We start from the raw sequence: 14,451 nt of genomic DNA on the forward strand, positions 1-14,451 counted from the left end.
TAGCTTGCATGGTTTAGCTTGCATGGTTTAGCTTGCATGGTTTAGCTAGCAGGGTTTAGCTAGCAGGGTTTAGCTAATATTTGAGTATTGGTTAGATCTCAACCGCAAAAGGAGTCAAACGCTTTGCCGCGTCATGCTGAAGCATTGCTACTTTGATTAACTATATCATCCACTCTTCACACAGAGAGAGATACACAGAGAGAGAGAGATACACAGAGAGAGAGAGAGAGATACACAAACAGATCAACAGAGAGATACAGAAAGAGAGAGAGAGAGAGAGAGAGAGAGAGAGAGAGAGAGAGAGAGAGAGAGAGAGAGATACAGAGAGAGACAGATACAGAGAGACACAAGCACACCAACAGAGAGATACATAGAGAGAGAGCCACAGAGGTAGAGGGGTATTTAAATGGGGGTGTTTACCTGTACCTTCATTGTTTCCCCCTGTAGGGAGCTGTCACTGTCGTCGCTGTCGTCAGGGCGGATCAGGACCGTGTTGCTAAGGAGGTGGTTCTGAACCGCCATGAGGTACCGCAGGCTGGGGGAGGCCACCTGGGTGCAGGGCGAGGGCAACATGGACATTATGTATTCATATAGCTGTCAGGTGTAATGTATTCATTTAGCAGGCAGAGATAATGTATTCACTTAGCAGACAGCCATGTGTCCATTAAGCAGTCACTTTATATCTATAACGACCTGTGTGGCAGGGGTTTGAACCTGGGATCTTGACCTGCAGTCAAATGCTCTAACCACCAAAGCGTTCCTCATCCCTTTATGCTAATGTGGCTGCTGTTACCACGACAATCAAGGCCACCTAACCGGACGATGACACCAGAGTGGATGACAACGAGCCGAACAAATATATCGCTGTGATATTTTGTTTTTAATTGTTGCCTGTTTTTCCACAGGTACACTTGCACTTATAGCGGTCCATGTTGTTTAATTGTAACTTGTTAAACTACTTGCTCTTATGGTTCTTCCCTTATTTGGACTTTGCACTTATTTTGGTTGTTCACAATATGTGTTTCATGTTTTGGCTACTCGCAGTGTTTTGGGGCTATCTTGTTGTTATTATCAGTGACCTAGGCACTTTGTAAAGCTCTCTTGGAAGTCGCTTTGGATAAAAGCGTCTGCTGAATGAATAAACGTAAATGAACGCCGCTGTTAATCGGAATCACGTACTGGCACGGTGGAGAGAAGCTTCTGGAAGTCGTCCCTGGCGACGGTCTGACACTTGGTTACGAGGAGGCAGGACTCCCTGACGACCGTCTTCAGGATGCAGTGAAGCAGCTCGTCGCTCAGTCTGGACAGAGAGGAAGGAGGAAGGGGTGCTGTAGTCCAGGACTAACACCCACGGCAAGGTGAATCACATGTGACTTTGGAGACCAAGTGCTCAGCTTTACCTGTCGTGGTCGTCGTCCTCACTCCCGAAGCGGTTCTTCTGCAGCTGGTCTGCTAGGTTAGTGAGGATGACGTCTCGAAGCTTGGATAGACCACAGCTCCTTTCTCCTAACACACACACACAGCATGCTTGTTTTAGTTTTATAAACACCCCACTACAAGCAGTACACACCCAGTTCATGAACTTGCGGTCTGTGAGGTCTGTGAGGTGTGATGCTGTGTAAACACTTCACACCTTCTGTCAGGACCAGTTTCAGAAGCTTGTTCAGTTCAGACTCGCCCTGGTACAAGATGTTCAGCCCCGAGCTTCAAAAAGGGAGGCACAGACGTAGATCAGACACACTTCAGAGAATACTGGACATTACTGTGGCCTCATGGTGACTCTAACAGATAGATGTATACCATGTAGAAATCCTATGTGTGATATATCTATGTGTGGTGTATCAATGTGGTATATATCTGTGTGGTATATATCTATGTGGTATATATCTATGTGGTATATATCTATGTGTGGTACATCTATGTGTGGTACATCTATGTGTGGTACATCTATGTGTGGTACATCTATGTGGTATATAGCTACGCGTGGTATATCTATTTACCTGATAGCCAAGCAAACTTCTCCCTGTATCTCTGCTCCAATCTGGTCCACCGGGGCCATGAGCAGCTGCCATAGCAACAGGCCCGCTCGCCTCACCGTGTCCCGGTTCTGCTCAGACTGGGGGTTGAAGAACCTAAACACCACCTGAGGACATGGGGAGGAAAGCGTGTCAAGCCCCGCCCACGTTCTCCCTGCTCCAGTAAGTTTCCAAGAGAAGCCCTCCCTGAAACACCATCATCACTCCCTGAAACACTGCCCGCCCTCCCTGAAACACCATCATCCCTCCCTGAAACACCATCATCCCTCCCTGAAACACCACCATCCCTCCCCGAAACACCATCATCCCTCCCCGAAACACCATCATCCCTCCCTGAAACACCGCCCGCCCTCCCTGAAACACCACCATCCCTCCCTGAAAAACCATCATCCCCCCCGAAACACCATCATCCCTCCCCGAAACACCATCAGCCCTACCAGAACCACCCGCCCACCCTCCAAGAAACACCATCACCCCCACCTGAAACACCACCAGGATGCAGTGGATGATGCAGGTGTCCCCGTTGACCATGGCCTTCTCCATGATGTCGCAGATGCTGCTGAAGTGGCTGGCCTCGATGGGGTGCTGCTTGCCCAGCAGGGCTCCCAGGGGCAGGCTGCAGCTGCTGGCAGCCAGCAGGTTGAGCTGATGGATGCACATGGCGCCCACGTGGTGGAGCAGCTGGTTGATCACATCGCCCGTGCCCACCGTCTCCTCTGCAGAGAGCCGCGGGGAGGAGAGACGTCAGGCGTTCAGGTTTCACTCAAACCAGGAGAGGCTAGGATTGGATTTTGTTTATGGTTGCTGTTGTTGTTGTTGTGTTGGTGGTTGTCGGGTACCTTTGGGTTCTTTGATGACGTGGCTGACGCCAAGCCGGTGGCACACGTGATGGAAGGCCTGGTTGCCAGGGTTACACCACTGGTCCATGTAGTCGTTGGAGCAGGTCCAGATCAGGTTGTTAAGGGCATCGTAGCAGGCGCCTAGCAAACACAAACCAAACAGACAAATGTCAGAGATCAAAACTGAAAGGACGCTGTCATTTAATATATAAAAGATAACAGGAACATATTATGTTTCAGACGTGTGGAGAGACAGAGGGAGTGTTGAGTGGGATCTTACCCAGCCCAGCCACCTGGGCTCCCCTGCCCAGCGAGCTCCCGGGAGCATCCACCAGGTCAGCGCGGCTGCTGAACTGCCCATCAGCCAGGCTGAACACCAGGCTGGAGGCTAGGACTGGCCAGAGAGGAGGAGGGAGGGGAATGGTCAGCACACACACACACACACAACTGGAAGCAAGGCAGCAAGGCTCACGCCGGAAAAATGCCGGTTTTAACTAAACGTTAACGAAGAAGTGCGAGAGGTTCGTACTCTTGAGGGACGAGAGGCCGCTGGTGCCGCCGAAGAGGGAGCGCGTGGCGGAGCTTCCGGAGACGCCGGGCGGGGACGCCAGCATCACCAGGTACGTGCCGCACGCGTACATGGGGGTCTTCCTCAGGGTCTTCAGGGGGAGCCCACAGCTGGTGTTGACGGCTGGGAGGGACAAACACACACACACATCAACACACCGGAGCGAATGGCGATGAGAACGCCTGTAACACTGACACCGGGGAGCGTAGCCAGAAATGTATTTTATGGATCTGTGGATGGGTGTTTACCAGACTGCTCCTCCTTGACGGTGTTGGTGATGGCGGAGCCGGTGAGGGCGGCCAGCGTGGCGGAGTGCGAGGCGCGGAAGCGGGACATTCGGCTCAGCAGCAGCTCGTTCAGACACTTGGAAGACTCTCCCTCCTTCCTGGCCAGGATCACCCGCTCCTGCAGGACGCTAGCCACACACAGCCCTGTCTCTGTCTACAGGGAGGGGGAGAGAAGGGGCGTGAGACAGAGACAGAGAGAGACAGAGAGAGACAGAGAGAGACAGAGACAGAGAGAGAGAGAGAGAGAGAGAGAGAGAGAGAGAGAGAGAGAGAGAGAGAGAGAGAGAGAGAGAGCCGGTGCGACAGAGAGAGAGACATAGAGTGAAAGAGAGAGAGTGAGAGAGAGGGCCGGAGAGATAGAGACAGAGACAGAAAGTGAAGGCGCCGGTGAGACAAAGCGAGAGACAGAGACACAGAGAGAGAACCAGGGGAAAGGCAAGGCCCCACAGCGGACCCAGGGAAGGGAAGCCTGCTCACCGACAGCTGAAAGACATCCATGAAGACCGAGTGGCCCTTCTGGGTCTTCTCATTGAGGCTGGCTGGAGACCAGACCCAGTACAGGCAGGTTCCATCGGAGCATAGGTGCAGGGTGCTCATGCTGCTACCTACTGGGAAGTGGTGGGCTGGCATGGGCACAATCTGGCACACCTGGGGAGGGCAGAGAACACAGGCTGTAGGGTGTGGAGCAGTAGAACGCCCTCTGAGGGGTACTGAGACTCACACTGCCCGTCCTACCTGGAGGGTGAGGGGGTCAGGGTTCAAGGGTGAGGGGGTACCTGGAGGGTGAAGGGGTCAGGGGTCGGGGTCTGGGGGTAACTGGAGGGTGAAGGGGTCAGGGGGTACCTGGAGGGTGAAGGGGTCAGGGTGAGGGGGTACCTGGAGGGTGAACGGGTCAGGGGTCAGGGGGTACCTGGAGGGTGAACGGGTCAGGGGTCACCTGGAGGGTGAAGGGGTCACCTGGAGGGTGAAGGGGTCAAGGGTCACCTGGAGGGTGAAGGGGTCAGGGAGTACCTGGAGGGTGAGCGGGTCAGGGAGTACCTGGAGGGTGAAGGGGTCAGGGGGTACCTGGAGGGTGAGCGGGTCAGGGGTCAGGGAGTACCTGGAGGGTGAAGGGGTCAGGGAGTACTTGGAGGGTGAAGGGGTCAGGGAGTACCTGGAGGGTGAAGGGGTCAGGGAGTACCTGGAGGGTGAAGGGGTCAGGGAGTACCTGGAGGGTGAAGAGGTCAGGGGTCAGGGAGTACCTGGAGGGTGAAGGGGTCCAGGACCTGGCACAGCTGATGAGACTTGGCATCAAAGGAGGCGGGCCGGTGGAGGAGACGCCCGCTGCTGAACACCACCCAGCCTGGCTCCAGCTCCTCATTCCTACAGTAGACAAACCCCCTGCACACACACACACACACACTGCTGCTGTCACCTGGAGTCAACACTCCCTTCAGAGCCCCCGACAGTCATAGATATATCAGAGAGCCGGCTGGGGGGGTCAGTGAGCAGAGGACGAGAGGGTTGTGAGTCCACTGGGAGATGTGAGGGGCTGGGGGGGGTATTTATAGAGCAGACCCCCCCCCCCTCCTCTCTCTGAGTGCTGCAGATGCTGCACAGGCAGGGTGTCATGTTACCTCAGTGTTCCGTGCAGACCAGAGCCCAGCTTGCTGATCCCCCTCCCAAAGGAGTTGGTGGTGTAGAGATAGAGGCCATCTGTGGCCAGGCAGCGGCCCAGGTCTGTGTCTGCAACACAGGCACAGGGGAGGTGAGCATGGCGCAGACAAGAAGGAGGAGGAGAGGGAATGCTTTCGGAACATTCTCGTCAATCAAACGTCATCTGCCAAATGGGCTGTGTTGTGTCTCGCACGCGAAGGGGGGGCCGTTTAGAGGGCAGATCAAACATAGACATCCTTGCCTTCCGCTACGTGAGATTTTAAGGACCGCGGGGACACAAAAAAATTGGTTTGATCTGAGATGCTTTGCTCCCCTCGCTCCCACACCCCTGACAGGGGACCGACCTTTGCTCTCTGCTCCTCCAGTGGTGGTGTCGGGCATGGGCAGCATGTCCTCGAAGCCCCAGGACACGCTGTGTTTCCCCCCCAGCAAGCAGGAAGGAGAGCCTGGGCCTCCCTCCAGCACCAGGAGTCTGGAGGAACAGGGCACACCGTTACAGTCTAAGCTGAGTCACGTTAGCAGTGTTTATACTCCCGTGAGCCAGCCTGCCCCACTCACATGAGCAGAGTACTTGTGAACCTAGCCTACCTGTACAGCACGTCCGCCACAGGAAGTTGACCTAAATCAGACTGTTTCTGTAGCAGGTGAACGGTGTGGATGAAGGTTTTGAGGGACCCCCTGGAAACACAAATAAAACTCTCAGGGGATGTTTAAACCATGGAACCTTTTCTCCGGTTGAAGTGTAAAGGCCGGGAGATGTGATGCTCCCCGCTGCATCGATTCACATGGATGGTTTCATCAGCATTCACTGCATCGTGTCTCTCTGACAAAGCACAATGCATGGGCTTGGGGTATTGACTCAATAGGACTGAGGACTCAGCCATGAAGGACTGCCTGACTCTCCACAACAGAATATAAAACCTCCTCACAACGAGGTGAAGGTTCATCAACGAGAGAGAAAGAGAAAAATGGACAGTCATCGTGCACGCTTGACCCTATCCCAACAGCAACAAAACAGGGGAGAGAGAGAGAGAGAGAGAGAGAGAGAGAGAGAGAGACAGAGACAGAGACAGAGAGAGAGAGAGAGAGAGAGAGAGAGAGAGAGAGAGACAGAGAGACAGAGAGAGACAGAGAGACAGAGCCATAGTTCTTTACCTCACCACCACTGGCGGTGAAATGAAAAAGCCCCAGAACTGGATGGTTCCCTGAAACAAAGGGCTCCTGCTCTACAGAGGGCACACAAAGCCGAGGAGGGTTCTGGTTTTGACAAGTCGAGCTGCGTTGTCACCACCAGAGGCAAGGCTCCAACCAAGAGTGAGAAACACGGCTAAAAATGGCGTGTGTAAGCAAGGCAACCGTAACAACAGGAGTCGGCGAAGTGTCTCGCGAAGCTTCTCAACTTACCGCTTCATCGAGAAAACCTGTCTCACTTTAAACCCCTCCCCCCCCCCCCCCAGGTACTCAGGTTGAAACAGTTAAGACGTGGTCTCACCTGGCACAGGCGAGCGCAACCAGCGCCGCAGCTGCGTTCTCCCTCTGCCTGGGTGGGTGGCCCTGGCCCTGGCCCTGGCCCTGGCCCTCCTCCAGCCAGGAGCACAGCAACCCCTCCAGGCCGTTGAGGCAGTCGGCCGGCTCCTTGCTGAGGCTGAGAGGCTGGCAGTCCCTCAGGCAGGACAGCAGCACCTCGGCCGTCACCCCGCAGAGGGCGGGGTCGCTGCGCGTCTGCGACTGCAGCAGGGGGAACACCAGCAGCAGGCCCACGCGGGAGGTGAAGGGTGCCTGCTCGGGCTGCTGGAGCAGGCCCTGGCGCTTAAGGAGGGCTAGGGCCTCCTCGTCTGCCCCCCGGCCCCCTCGCGCTCCTGCTGCTCCTCCAGGGCCAGCTGCCGCTGCGCCCCCCACAGGCCTCGCAGCGCGTTGAGCCGGTACTCCAGGAGGCGAGCGTACGCATTGCTCTGGTTGCCGCAGACGGCGCGGAGACGCTCGGCTAGCTCGGCCGGGTTCTTGGTCTCGAACGTGAGGATCTGGAGGGGGGGAGGGGGGAACACACACACACACACACACACATACAGGAGAGGATGGGTCACACGGACGTCAGACACGACGCACTCTTGAGGTCTGCAGGTTAACGACCAGCCCAGCGGAAAGGCTTCACGGCGATGACGGCATCCGCGAACATGTCCCTGTATGTGTAATCGTCAGCTATCTTTCAGTGTGATCTGGCCAACTCCAAACTCAATTTACCGACACAGAGCACTGAGGCACTAAGAGATCATGTGTAGCTAAATCAAATATAGAGGACTAGAGAGTTGCATTATAATTCTATCACATTAAAGAAATGGTAGGCTAGGATACATTTTCATGTGAAAGCTCTCCTTCTCCTTGATTCACAGTACTGACGCAGAATATATACGAGGTTATACTTCGTAACAATGCAAAGTACTCAAGTGATGCACAAGTGCATTCGAATTACAACTGTAGAAGCATTACACCACATTTTCAAGACTAAATTGTAGGCATAAATGAAATAATGGCTATGACAGTGGACCATGGCGTTGTGTCTAGAGCCAAAGGGATAAAACAATGAGCATCCTCTGCACTTAGGCAACAATTCAGGTATTGATTACAGAGTGGAGCCCAAGACTCATGGACTGGGGAGGAATCCATTACACCGTTTAGCGGGCACATTTTGTATCGATTCCATTTCAGATATAATACTAACGTTACGGTAACATTCCTTAATTGAAGGCTGGGATTGTGCACCAGCTCTCTCCACCTTGCTCTGCAGAAGTACTGCTGCTCCACGCGGATAAAAATAGTCCAAACACCCATGGCCTGATGGGATACTGGATGACCTAATGAATATTTAAGGTGGGATGCACTGAAGATTCATTTATCATAAAGACTATATCCTGGTTTACACCCACCAATACAATTGTATGTCCCACATCAATATGGCCAGATATTACACAAGAGACACAGCCCTAATGGACTTAATAGCTCTAACCTTAAAACCAGAGAAGAGTGGTTTGAGGGTGACAGGGAAATGTTGAGCTTTCTAAACCACAACAGCAAATGCAACTTACTGCTACTCTAACAAGGTAGCTAATAACATAAAGACAACCCTGTGATTCCCTCTTTACTGTTTAACTCAATGAATGTTATTGAAACGGTAAAAAGCAAGAACAGAGTGAGAGTTCACTGACACTGGAAATACTCGAGTTACAATTCACGTGCAGTTTCATGACCCGATTGTAAAAGTGTTTCCTCTCCCTGCCTGCTTACTTTCCATGCATCATCCATAGATCTCAAATGACCAAATCTATTTAAGTTCAGGCCAAATGTCCCTTGAATTATATCACTCCAATACATGCCCTCAATGCAGCTTGCGTTTCTACAGAAAAGATGTGAAGTCGGCTATTTACTTTAGTAAACAACCCCAAACATAATTCAAGTAAACACATCATTTATGGGGAAATTGGCCTCACAAAAGATGCTGGCCCACCCCATGCTAACTTAATTGACATGTCATCCTGTTGTTCAGGCAGCTACAACTGAGACATGTTGCTTATGCTGCTAAACTGTATCTGGCTAAAGTCGTGGGGTTAGGCTTGTTGTATATTGCTGTTGTAAACCATTAGATAAGTCCATCTGATTAAGTCTACAGTAACGTCAGAGAGCTGGGCTATCGAGGTAGTTAGAGACTCCATTATCTTGGCGGCTTACATACTGTATTATTGTTGATTAACAAGCTAGCTGTTTGTGTCTAACCTAGCTAATCAAGTCTGCTGACATAAGCCAAAACAGAAACAGCTACAATAATGACACTCCGTTTGAGAGACACTGTAAAGATGAATAATGATTAAGATGTTAGCTACACCGGTACCGTTAGGCTGTGTAAGCTTGCCCGGTGTCGGTCACTGTGCTGAACTTCAGCTAGCTAGTGCTAGCTACTGTAGCAGGCTTAGGTAGCCGCCTTGGCTTTAGCCGAGCTAGCTAGCTAGCAGACCACTACACATGCTAAACATATCCGACACTTGGCAACCGTTAGTGCGTTGTTGACCCACCTCCTGCTCGGTATCCCCCTGCTCCGACACCCCAATTTCACTGGGCAGTTCAGCCAGATCCGTGACCCGAATCAGTCCATCGTGAAGGAAGATTGTTTCTTCCTTCACTGAGAGCCACTGGGACGAATCCACGACCCCGGAGCCCATCTCTCTCTCCTCCGAGAAAAATACCAGAGAGGTTGCACATTAAAAATTCAATATCCGAAATGACAGAAACGCCCTTGCACGCCAGCTGCCTGCTAGCTAACGTTACCCAAAATACATTCTGTTGCCTCCGACGGCTCTGAAAATGTCAGAAAATGTGTGTCTTGCTGGCTAGTTGCTTGTTACGAGTAAGCTACCAAGCCCCAGCTGATCGTGTCTGGTGTTGACAGGCAAACTAACTGGAGGCAGGTTCTCTAGCACCAGCAGCTAGCAGAATCTAGCTAGCTCTAACGCCGTTACGTTGGCTATCGTTTTTTAGATCGGAGTGGGCGTGACACTGGCTGTAAACTCGTTAACACTACTGTTTTCGTAAATGACCGTCTTTCCCAGCAGATGACACAGAGCTAGCAGCACGAAATCTTGTAAAAATTAGTAAAATACGGCTCCGCAGATGGTGCAACCTCATAATACCAGTGGCTGGACAAGATAATAGGAACCCCACAGCTGTCAGTGAGACGCCATGTTTCCAAGGCCAACTGTTCCCGGCATGCAATGCGCTCCAAGGTAGATGCATAATAAAATGATATTAAATTGTTGCTATGCATTATTAACTATCACTCAAATTGTATCAGAGTCTTATCAGACTTGCACACAAATATGAAAACACAGCTGGTTTTAATACATGATTATCTTTTTCAAATATCACTGAGACAGTTGCGCGGATGTTGGATCTGAAGGGCCCACTTGGTTCACTTACTTAACAGTGAAGGAGCGAAAGCGCCACCTAGTGATCATTTTAGGAACGCTTATGCCTATATCCAGGCAAATTAATGTAACTTTGTAATTAATTTAATTAATGTAAACTTTACATCTATTAATTAATTAATAATGTATTTATTCATTGTAAAAAGGAGGATTCAGTTATCCACCGAATCAATATACTTACATAGATTGTATATAAATATTTACATTTGTTTACAATTACACTCCAAAATCTCCAAGCATGTAAGAAGGAACTTTAATAATAAATCAATACGAGTTACCAGAAAAATAAATGAGTGCATTACAAGGCTAAATACATTTTATGAACGGTTTTATTAATACCTGTTGACCATACACCCCTAAAGTATTTGTGCTATTTATCTCGGTCTTCCATTCATAGGGCCGACAAATGAAATAAGCTTGATGCAGAGCAGGTGTTCAGGATGAGTGCTTGACTGTAGATATACACATACCAGCAGGGATCAAGAAGGTGTTAACTTCCCCTGACGCCAAACATCAGCTTTAGTCGCTGCAGGTGGGTGCCTATCTTACTTCTTGTCATGACATGCCTTTTTCACCAATAAAAGTTCACCTTGAAAGCCAAGTTCAAGCACTCAATTTGTCAATAAAATCTGAAAAGCAGTGATTACGAGAGACTGCATGCTACTTTATAGAAGAGAGACACAGAGAGAGAGAGAGAGAGAGAGAGAGAGAGAGAGAGACACAGACAGAGAGAGAGACACAGACAGAGAGAGAGACACAGACAGAGAGAGAGAGACACAGAGAGAGAGACACAGAGAGAGAGAGAGAGAGAGAGAGAGAGAGAGAGAGAGAGAGAGAGAGAGAGACAGAGAGAGAGAGAGAGAGAGAGAGAGAGAGAGAGAGAGAGACACAGACAGAGAGAGAGAGAGAGACACAGACAGAGAGAGAGAGAGAGACACAGACAGAGAGAGAGAGAGAGACACAGACAGAGAGAGAGAGAGAGACACAGACAGAGAGAGAGACACAGACAGAGAGAGAGAGAGAGAGAGAGAGAGAGACAGAGACAGAGACAGAGAGAGATGTACTGCTTCTGTTAAGACATCCTCACTCTACCTGGCTTCATTGACTGCTCTGTTGTGAACAGGTCTGTCTTTTCCCTGGGTGAAGACAAGTTCGTCATTTGGAAGTTCTCCAAACCCAACAGGAAATGATGTTGTTTGCATCTGAGGCTTGGTCCAGGTCTTTGAGGAGGTCTCAGTATGGTTTTTCCTTCATAGCGTAAAAGAGGGTCTTCTTAGGTGGGGATGATGTGGTGTTAAGTGAGGAGACGATAATCTGAGTTGATGCTCTGCTCCTATTGAAGGGTAATGCTGTTGCGTACGTTGACAGTTGGTCGGTTGGCAGTTGGGGGGGTTTGTCCTCTGAACAAGCTTTGCGGCGTGGCTGAAAGCTGTCTCCTCGCACTGGGGCTCTAGGTCCACATCGGGGACGTTTCCGGAAACCCTTTGTCTGTTTGTGGCTTTTGAGGTTTGAAATTGTGGTTGCTGTGGTGGTAGTTGATTGGCGTGTGGATTTTAACAATGGAAGCGCTGTTGTTAGCGTTGCAGAGCCTGCCTGCTTTTTAATCGGAGTAGCCGCCTGTGGCCCGGTTTGCCCTGACCGTGAAGGGACGGTTTTGGATTCAGTTCTTGACACCTTCTTTTTCTTGCCCTTTCTAATCGTTTTGGCCATGTCCGTCTTCGTGTGTGTGGTGGAAGCAACTCCTTGGGTAGTCTGTGTGATCCCATCAGCTCTCCTCCGTGTTGAGGGCTCTGCGGTCTGGGTCACGCGTGTCTGGAGCGTGCTGCTTCGAGTCGGGGGAGTTTTCCGTTTCCTTTCGCATTTTTTCATTTTTTTGGGTCTGGGCCGGGAGGCGTCTCCTCGCAGCGAGACGCAGCGTCCAGAAGGGCCCTTTGGCTTCGGCCTCTTAAGGAGCTTCCTGTTTGGAGAGGAAGCAGCTCCTTCTGCGACTGCAGGCTTGTGGGAGGCGGCTTGTTGTTCTGGGATTTGGGAGATTTTGAAAGGGGAGGGCTTTTTGAAGACGGCGTATGGGGCCACCTTGGCTAGCTTGCACCTAAGCAGAGTAGAAGAAGTAAACAAGTTAGACAAGCCAGGGCCTCCACACCAAGAGAGAGAGAGAGCTTTCATAAGATCAGCCATGCCGTGTTCACTCTGTTTTCTATAATCGTTTTGTAAATATTGACTGAATTTGGAGCGTTCTATGAATATTTGCTGTTTCTGTTTTGGACATGTATACATGCAGTATGTACTAATATGCATATTGGTTTTAATATGCAGTAATACCTCAATACCATAATGCTGTATGTTCCCCAAGCCAAATACACAAACATTTACTGTGCTCAGGTTTTTTCTTATGGTTATCATTCACAGTAAATTCTCCATGATTTCATTAATAACCAGCTCGTGCTGGTTAGCACTATATCTGTCGCACACAAAAGCCAATCTATCAAAACAGCAACAGAGATATTCTCAACACCCCACTAATGTGCCAGAGAGAAGGAGGAAGTCGTCACTAATCAGAACGGCGTCATTGTGGAATCAGAGAAGGGGTGTGTGTGGTTCTATTGCCCAGGGCAACAGTAAAATAGCAGTTAAAGATCTGGCTTAGACTCAGACATGTCATCACAAGCTGCTCATTTGGGACTTTAGTGAAAACTCTGCTGTTATCTAGTTTGTATCTGTGTGCAGTGCGTCAGTATGGGGTCTACCTTGTTTTACAGAACCGCACGGGCACAGATTGTCTCTAACCCCATCAACAAATGTCTCCTGCCAATTTTGACATTTCCAGTTACTGTGGTGACGACTTTTCACGTATATACATTTTGCATGCACAAATGCACCCTTGCGCTCCATTCAAACGGACCAGACAGTGAGCCACTCACATTCCCCACCAGTTCAGCTCCACACACCGTCTTCTCTGGGTGAGCTCGAAGCAGGGTACCTTAAGGATGCTGAAGAAGCTGTAGCCCACCATGTTGGAGATGGTGTCGTTCACCCTACCAAGGCACTGACGGAAACTGAGGGCAAAGACACTCTGGTCAGATCATGTGAAGACACCAGGTGTGTGCGCAGTGAAAACAGTGCCCACTGTGGTGATTTCTAGGGACAGGACTTGACTTGAAAGAAGTGACTTGGACTCAAGGATGTTGTTGTCCGCTATGACGTGTGAATCAAGTCATCGGATCATGTCAACATTAGATATCATGGGGCAACAATTCAGACAGTCCTGAAATCAAAATGCTTGACTGAAGGCAGATGGCTGCGTGGTTAGGGAGTCGGACTATTAATCAGAAGGTTGTGGGTTTGATTCTCGGCCGTGCCAAATGACATTGTGTGTTGTCCCAGGCACTTCACCTTCCTTGCCTCAGGGGGGGGGAATGTCCCTGTACTTACTGTAAGTCTGGATAAGAGCGACCAAATGTAAATGTTAGATATCATGGGGCAACGATTCAGACATTCCTGAAATCAAAATGCTTGACTGAAGGCAAGTGTGCCAAGGACATACACCACACCTTAGAAATATCATAAGTCACTCATACTTCAACGGTCTAAACTCTCATAAACTCAGCTGACTTTTTGCCATTTTTGCTGGAGGGGGAAGGCCAGTGGATGATGGTGGAGATCTGGGTCATGGATGGAATGGAATGCCACGTGGTTATGTTCAGACTCACCTGTGGTCACATTCACAGTGCGAGACAGTGTAGAGGTTGGTGTTGAACACTCCGTAGTTTACCGTGAAGGCGTGAATGGTGTTTCTGCAGTGGTCGTGTTCGCGGCAGCAATGGTCTGCTCGCTCGAACATTCCTGTTGGAGAAAAATCGTGGAGGATAATTGACTTTGTTATTGTTTGTTTATTGTTTGTAATCTTTGTTTATTTGTTACATTTCGTGATTGTCAATACACAAGAAAATGTGTCAACAGTGAAAGCATAACACTGAAATGGAGGTTCCAAGTCGGCTATTTACACCGAATGGATGTTACATGCATTTTACGCACCGTTTTACGCCTTGGTCCTTTAAGTTAATCATCTGAATTGCCAAATGCCTAATCCTT

General features: G+C 50.1%; 2 protein-coding genes across 2 annotated transcripts in view; both read right to left on the reverse strand.

Annotated features, from left to right (window-relative positions):
- Nucleotides 1-10,114, reverse strand: part of LOC146220006 (putative E3 ubiquitin-protein ligase HECTD4) — a 41,036-nt gene extending 30,922 nt beyond the window's left edge. Inside the window, 18 exon segments of the mRNA XM_084694636.1 lie at nt 421-549; nt 1,180-1,300; nt 1,401-1,506; nt 1,634-1,704; nt 2,001-2,143; nt 2,517-2,752; nt 2,876-3,016; nt 3,156-3,269; nt 3,405-3,566; nt 3,692-3,884; nt 4,208-4,378; nt 4,972-5,110; nt 5,347-5,455; nt 5,731-5,858; nt 5,975-6,064; nt 6,879-7,222; nt 7,225-7,407; nt 9,451-10,114. Coding sequence (XP_084550762.1) covers nt 421-549; nt 1,180-1,300; nt 1,401-1,506; nt 1,634-1,704; nt 2,001-2,143; nt 2,517-2,752; nt 2,876-3,016; nt 3,156-3,269; nt 3,405-3,566; nt 3,692-3,884; nt 4,208-4,378; nt 4,972-5,110; nt 5,347-5,455; nt 5,731-5,858; nt 5,975-6,064; nt 6,879-7,222; nt 7,225-7,407; nt 9,451-9,597 — 2,727 coding nt within the window. The 5' untranslated portion in view covers nt 9,598-10,114.
- Nucleotides 10,115-11,692: 1,578 nt separating this feature from the next.
- Nucleotides 11,693-14,200, reverse strand: LOC146220007 (group 3 secretory phospholipase A2-like). The gene is made up of 4 exons (XM_084695338.1): nt 14,070-14,200; nt 13,281-13,415; nt 12,034-12,451; nt 11,693-11,809 (listed from the first exon to the last, which is right to left on the reverse strand). The coding sequence occupies exons 1-4, from the start codon at nt 14,198-14,200 to the stop codon at nt 11,693-11,695; spliced, it is 801 nt and encodes a 266-aa protein (XP_084551464.1).
- Between the last annotated feature and the right edge of the window lie 251 nt (nt 14,201-14,451).

This window comes from Hypomesus nipponensis, chromosome 28, assembly GCF_054491055.1.
Source record: "Hypomesus nipponensis isolate SF chromosome 28, ASM5449105v1, whole genome shotgun sequence".
Taxonomy (NCBI): domain Eukaryota; kingdom Metazoa; phylum Chordata; class Actinopteri; order Osmeriformes; family Osmeridae; genus Hypomesus; species Hypomesus nipponensis.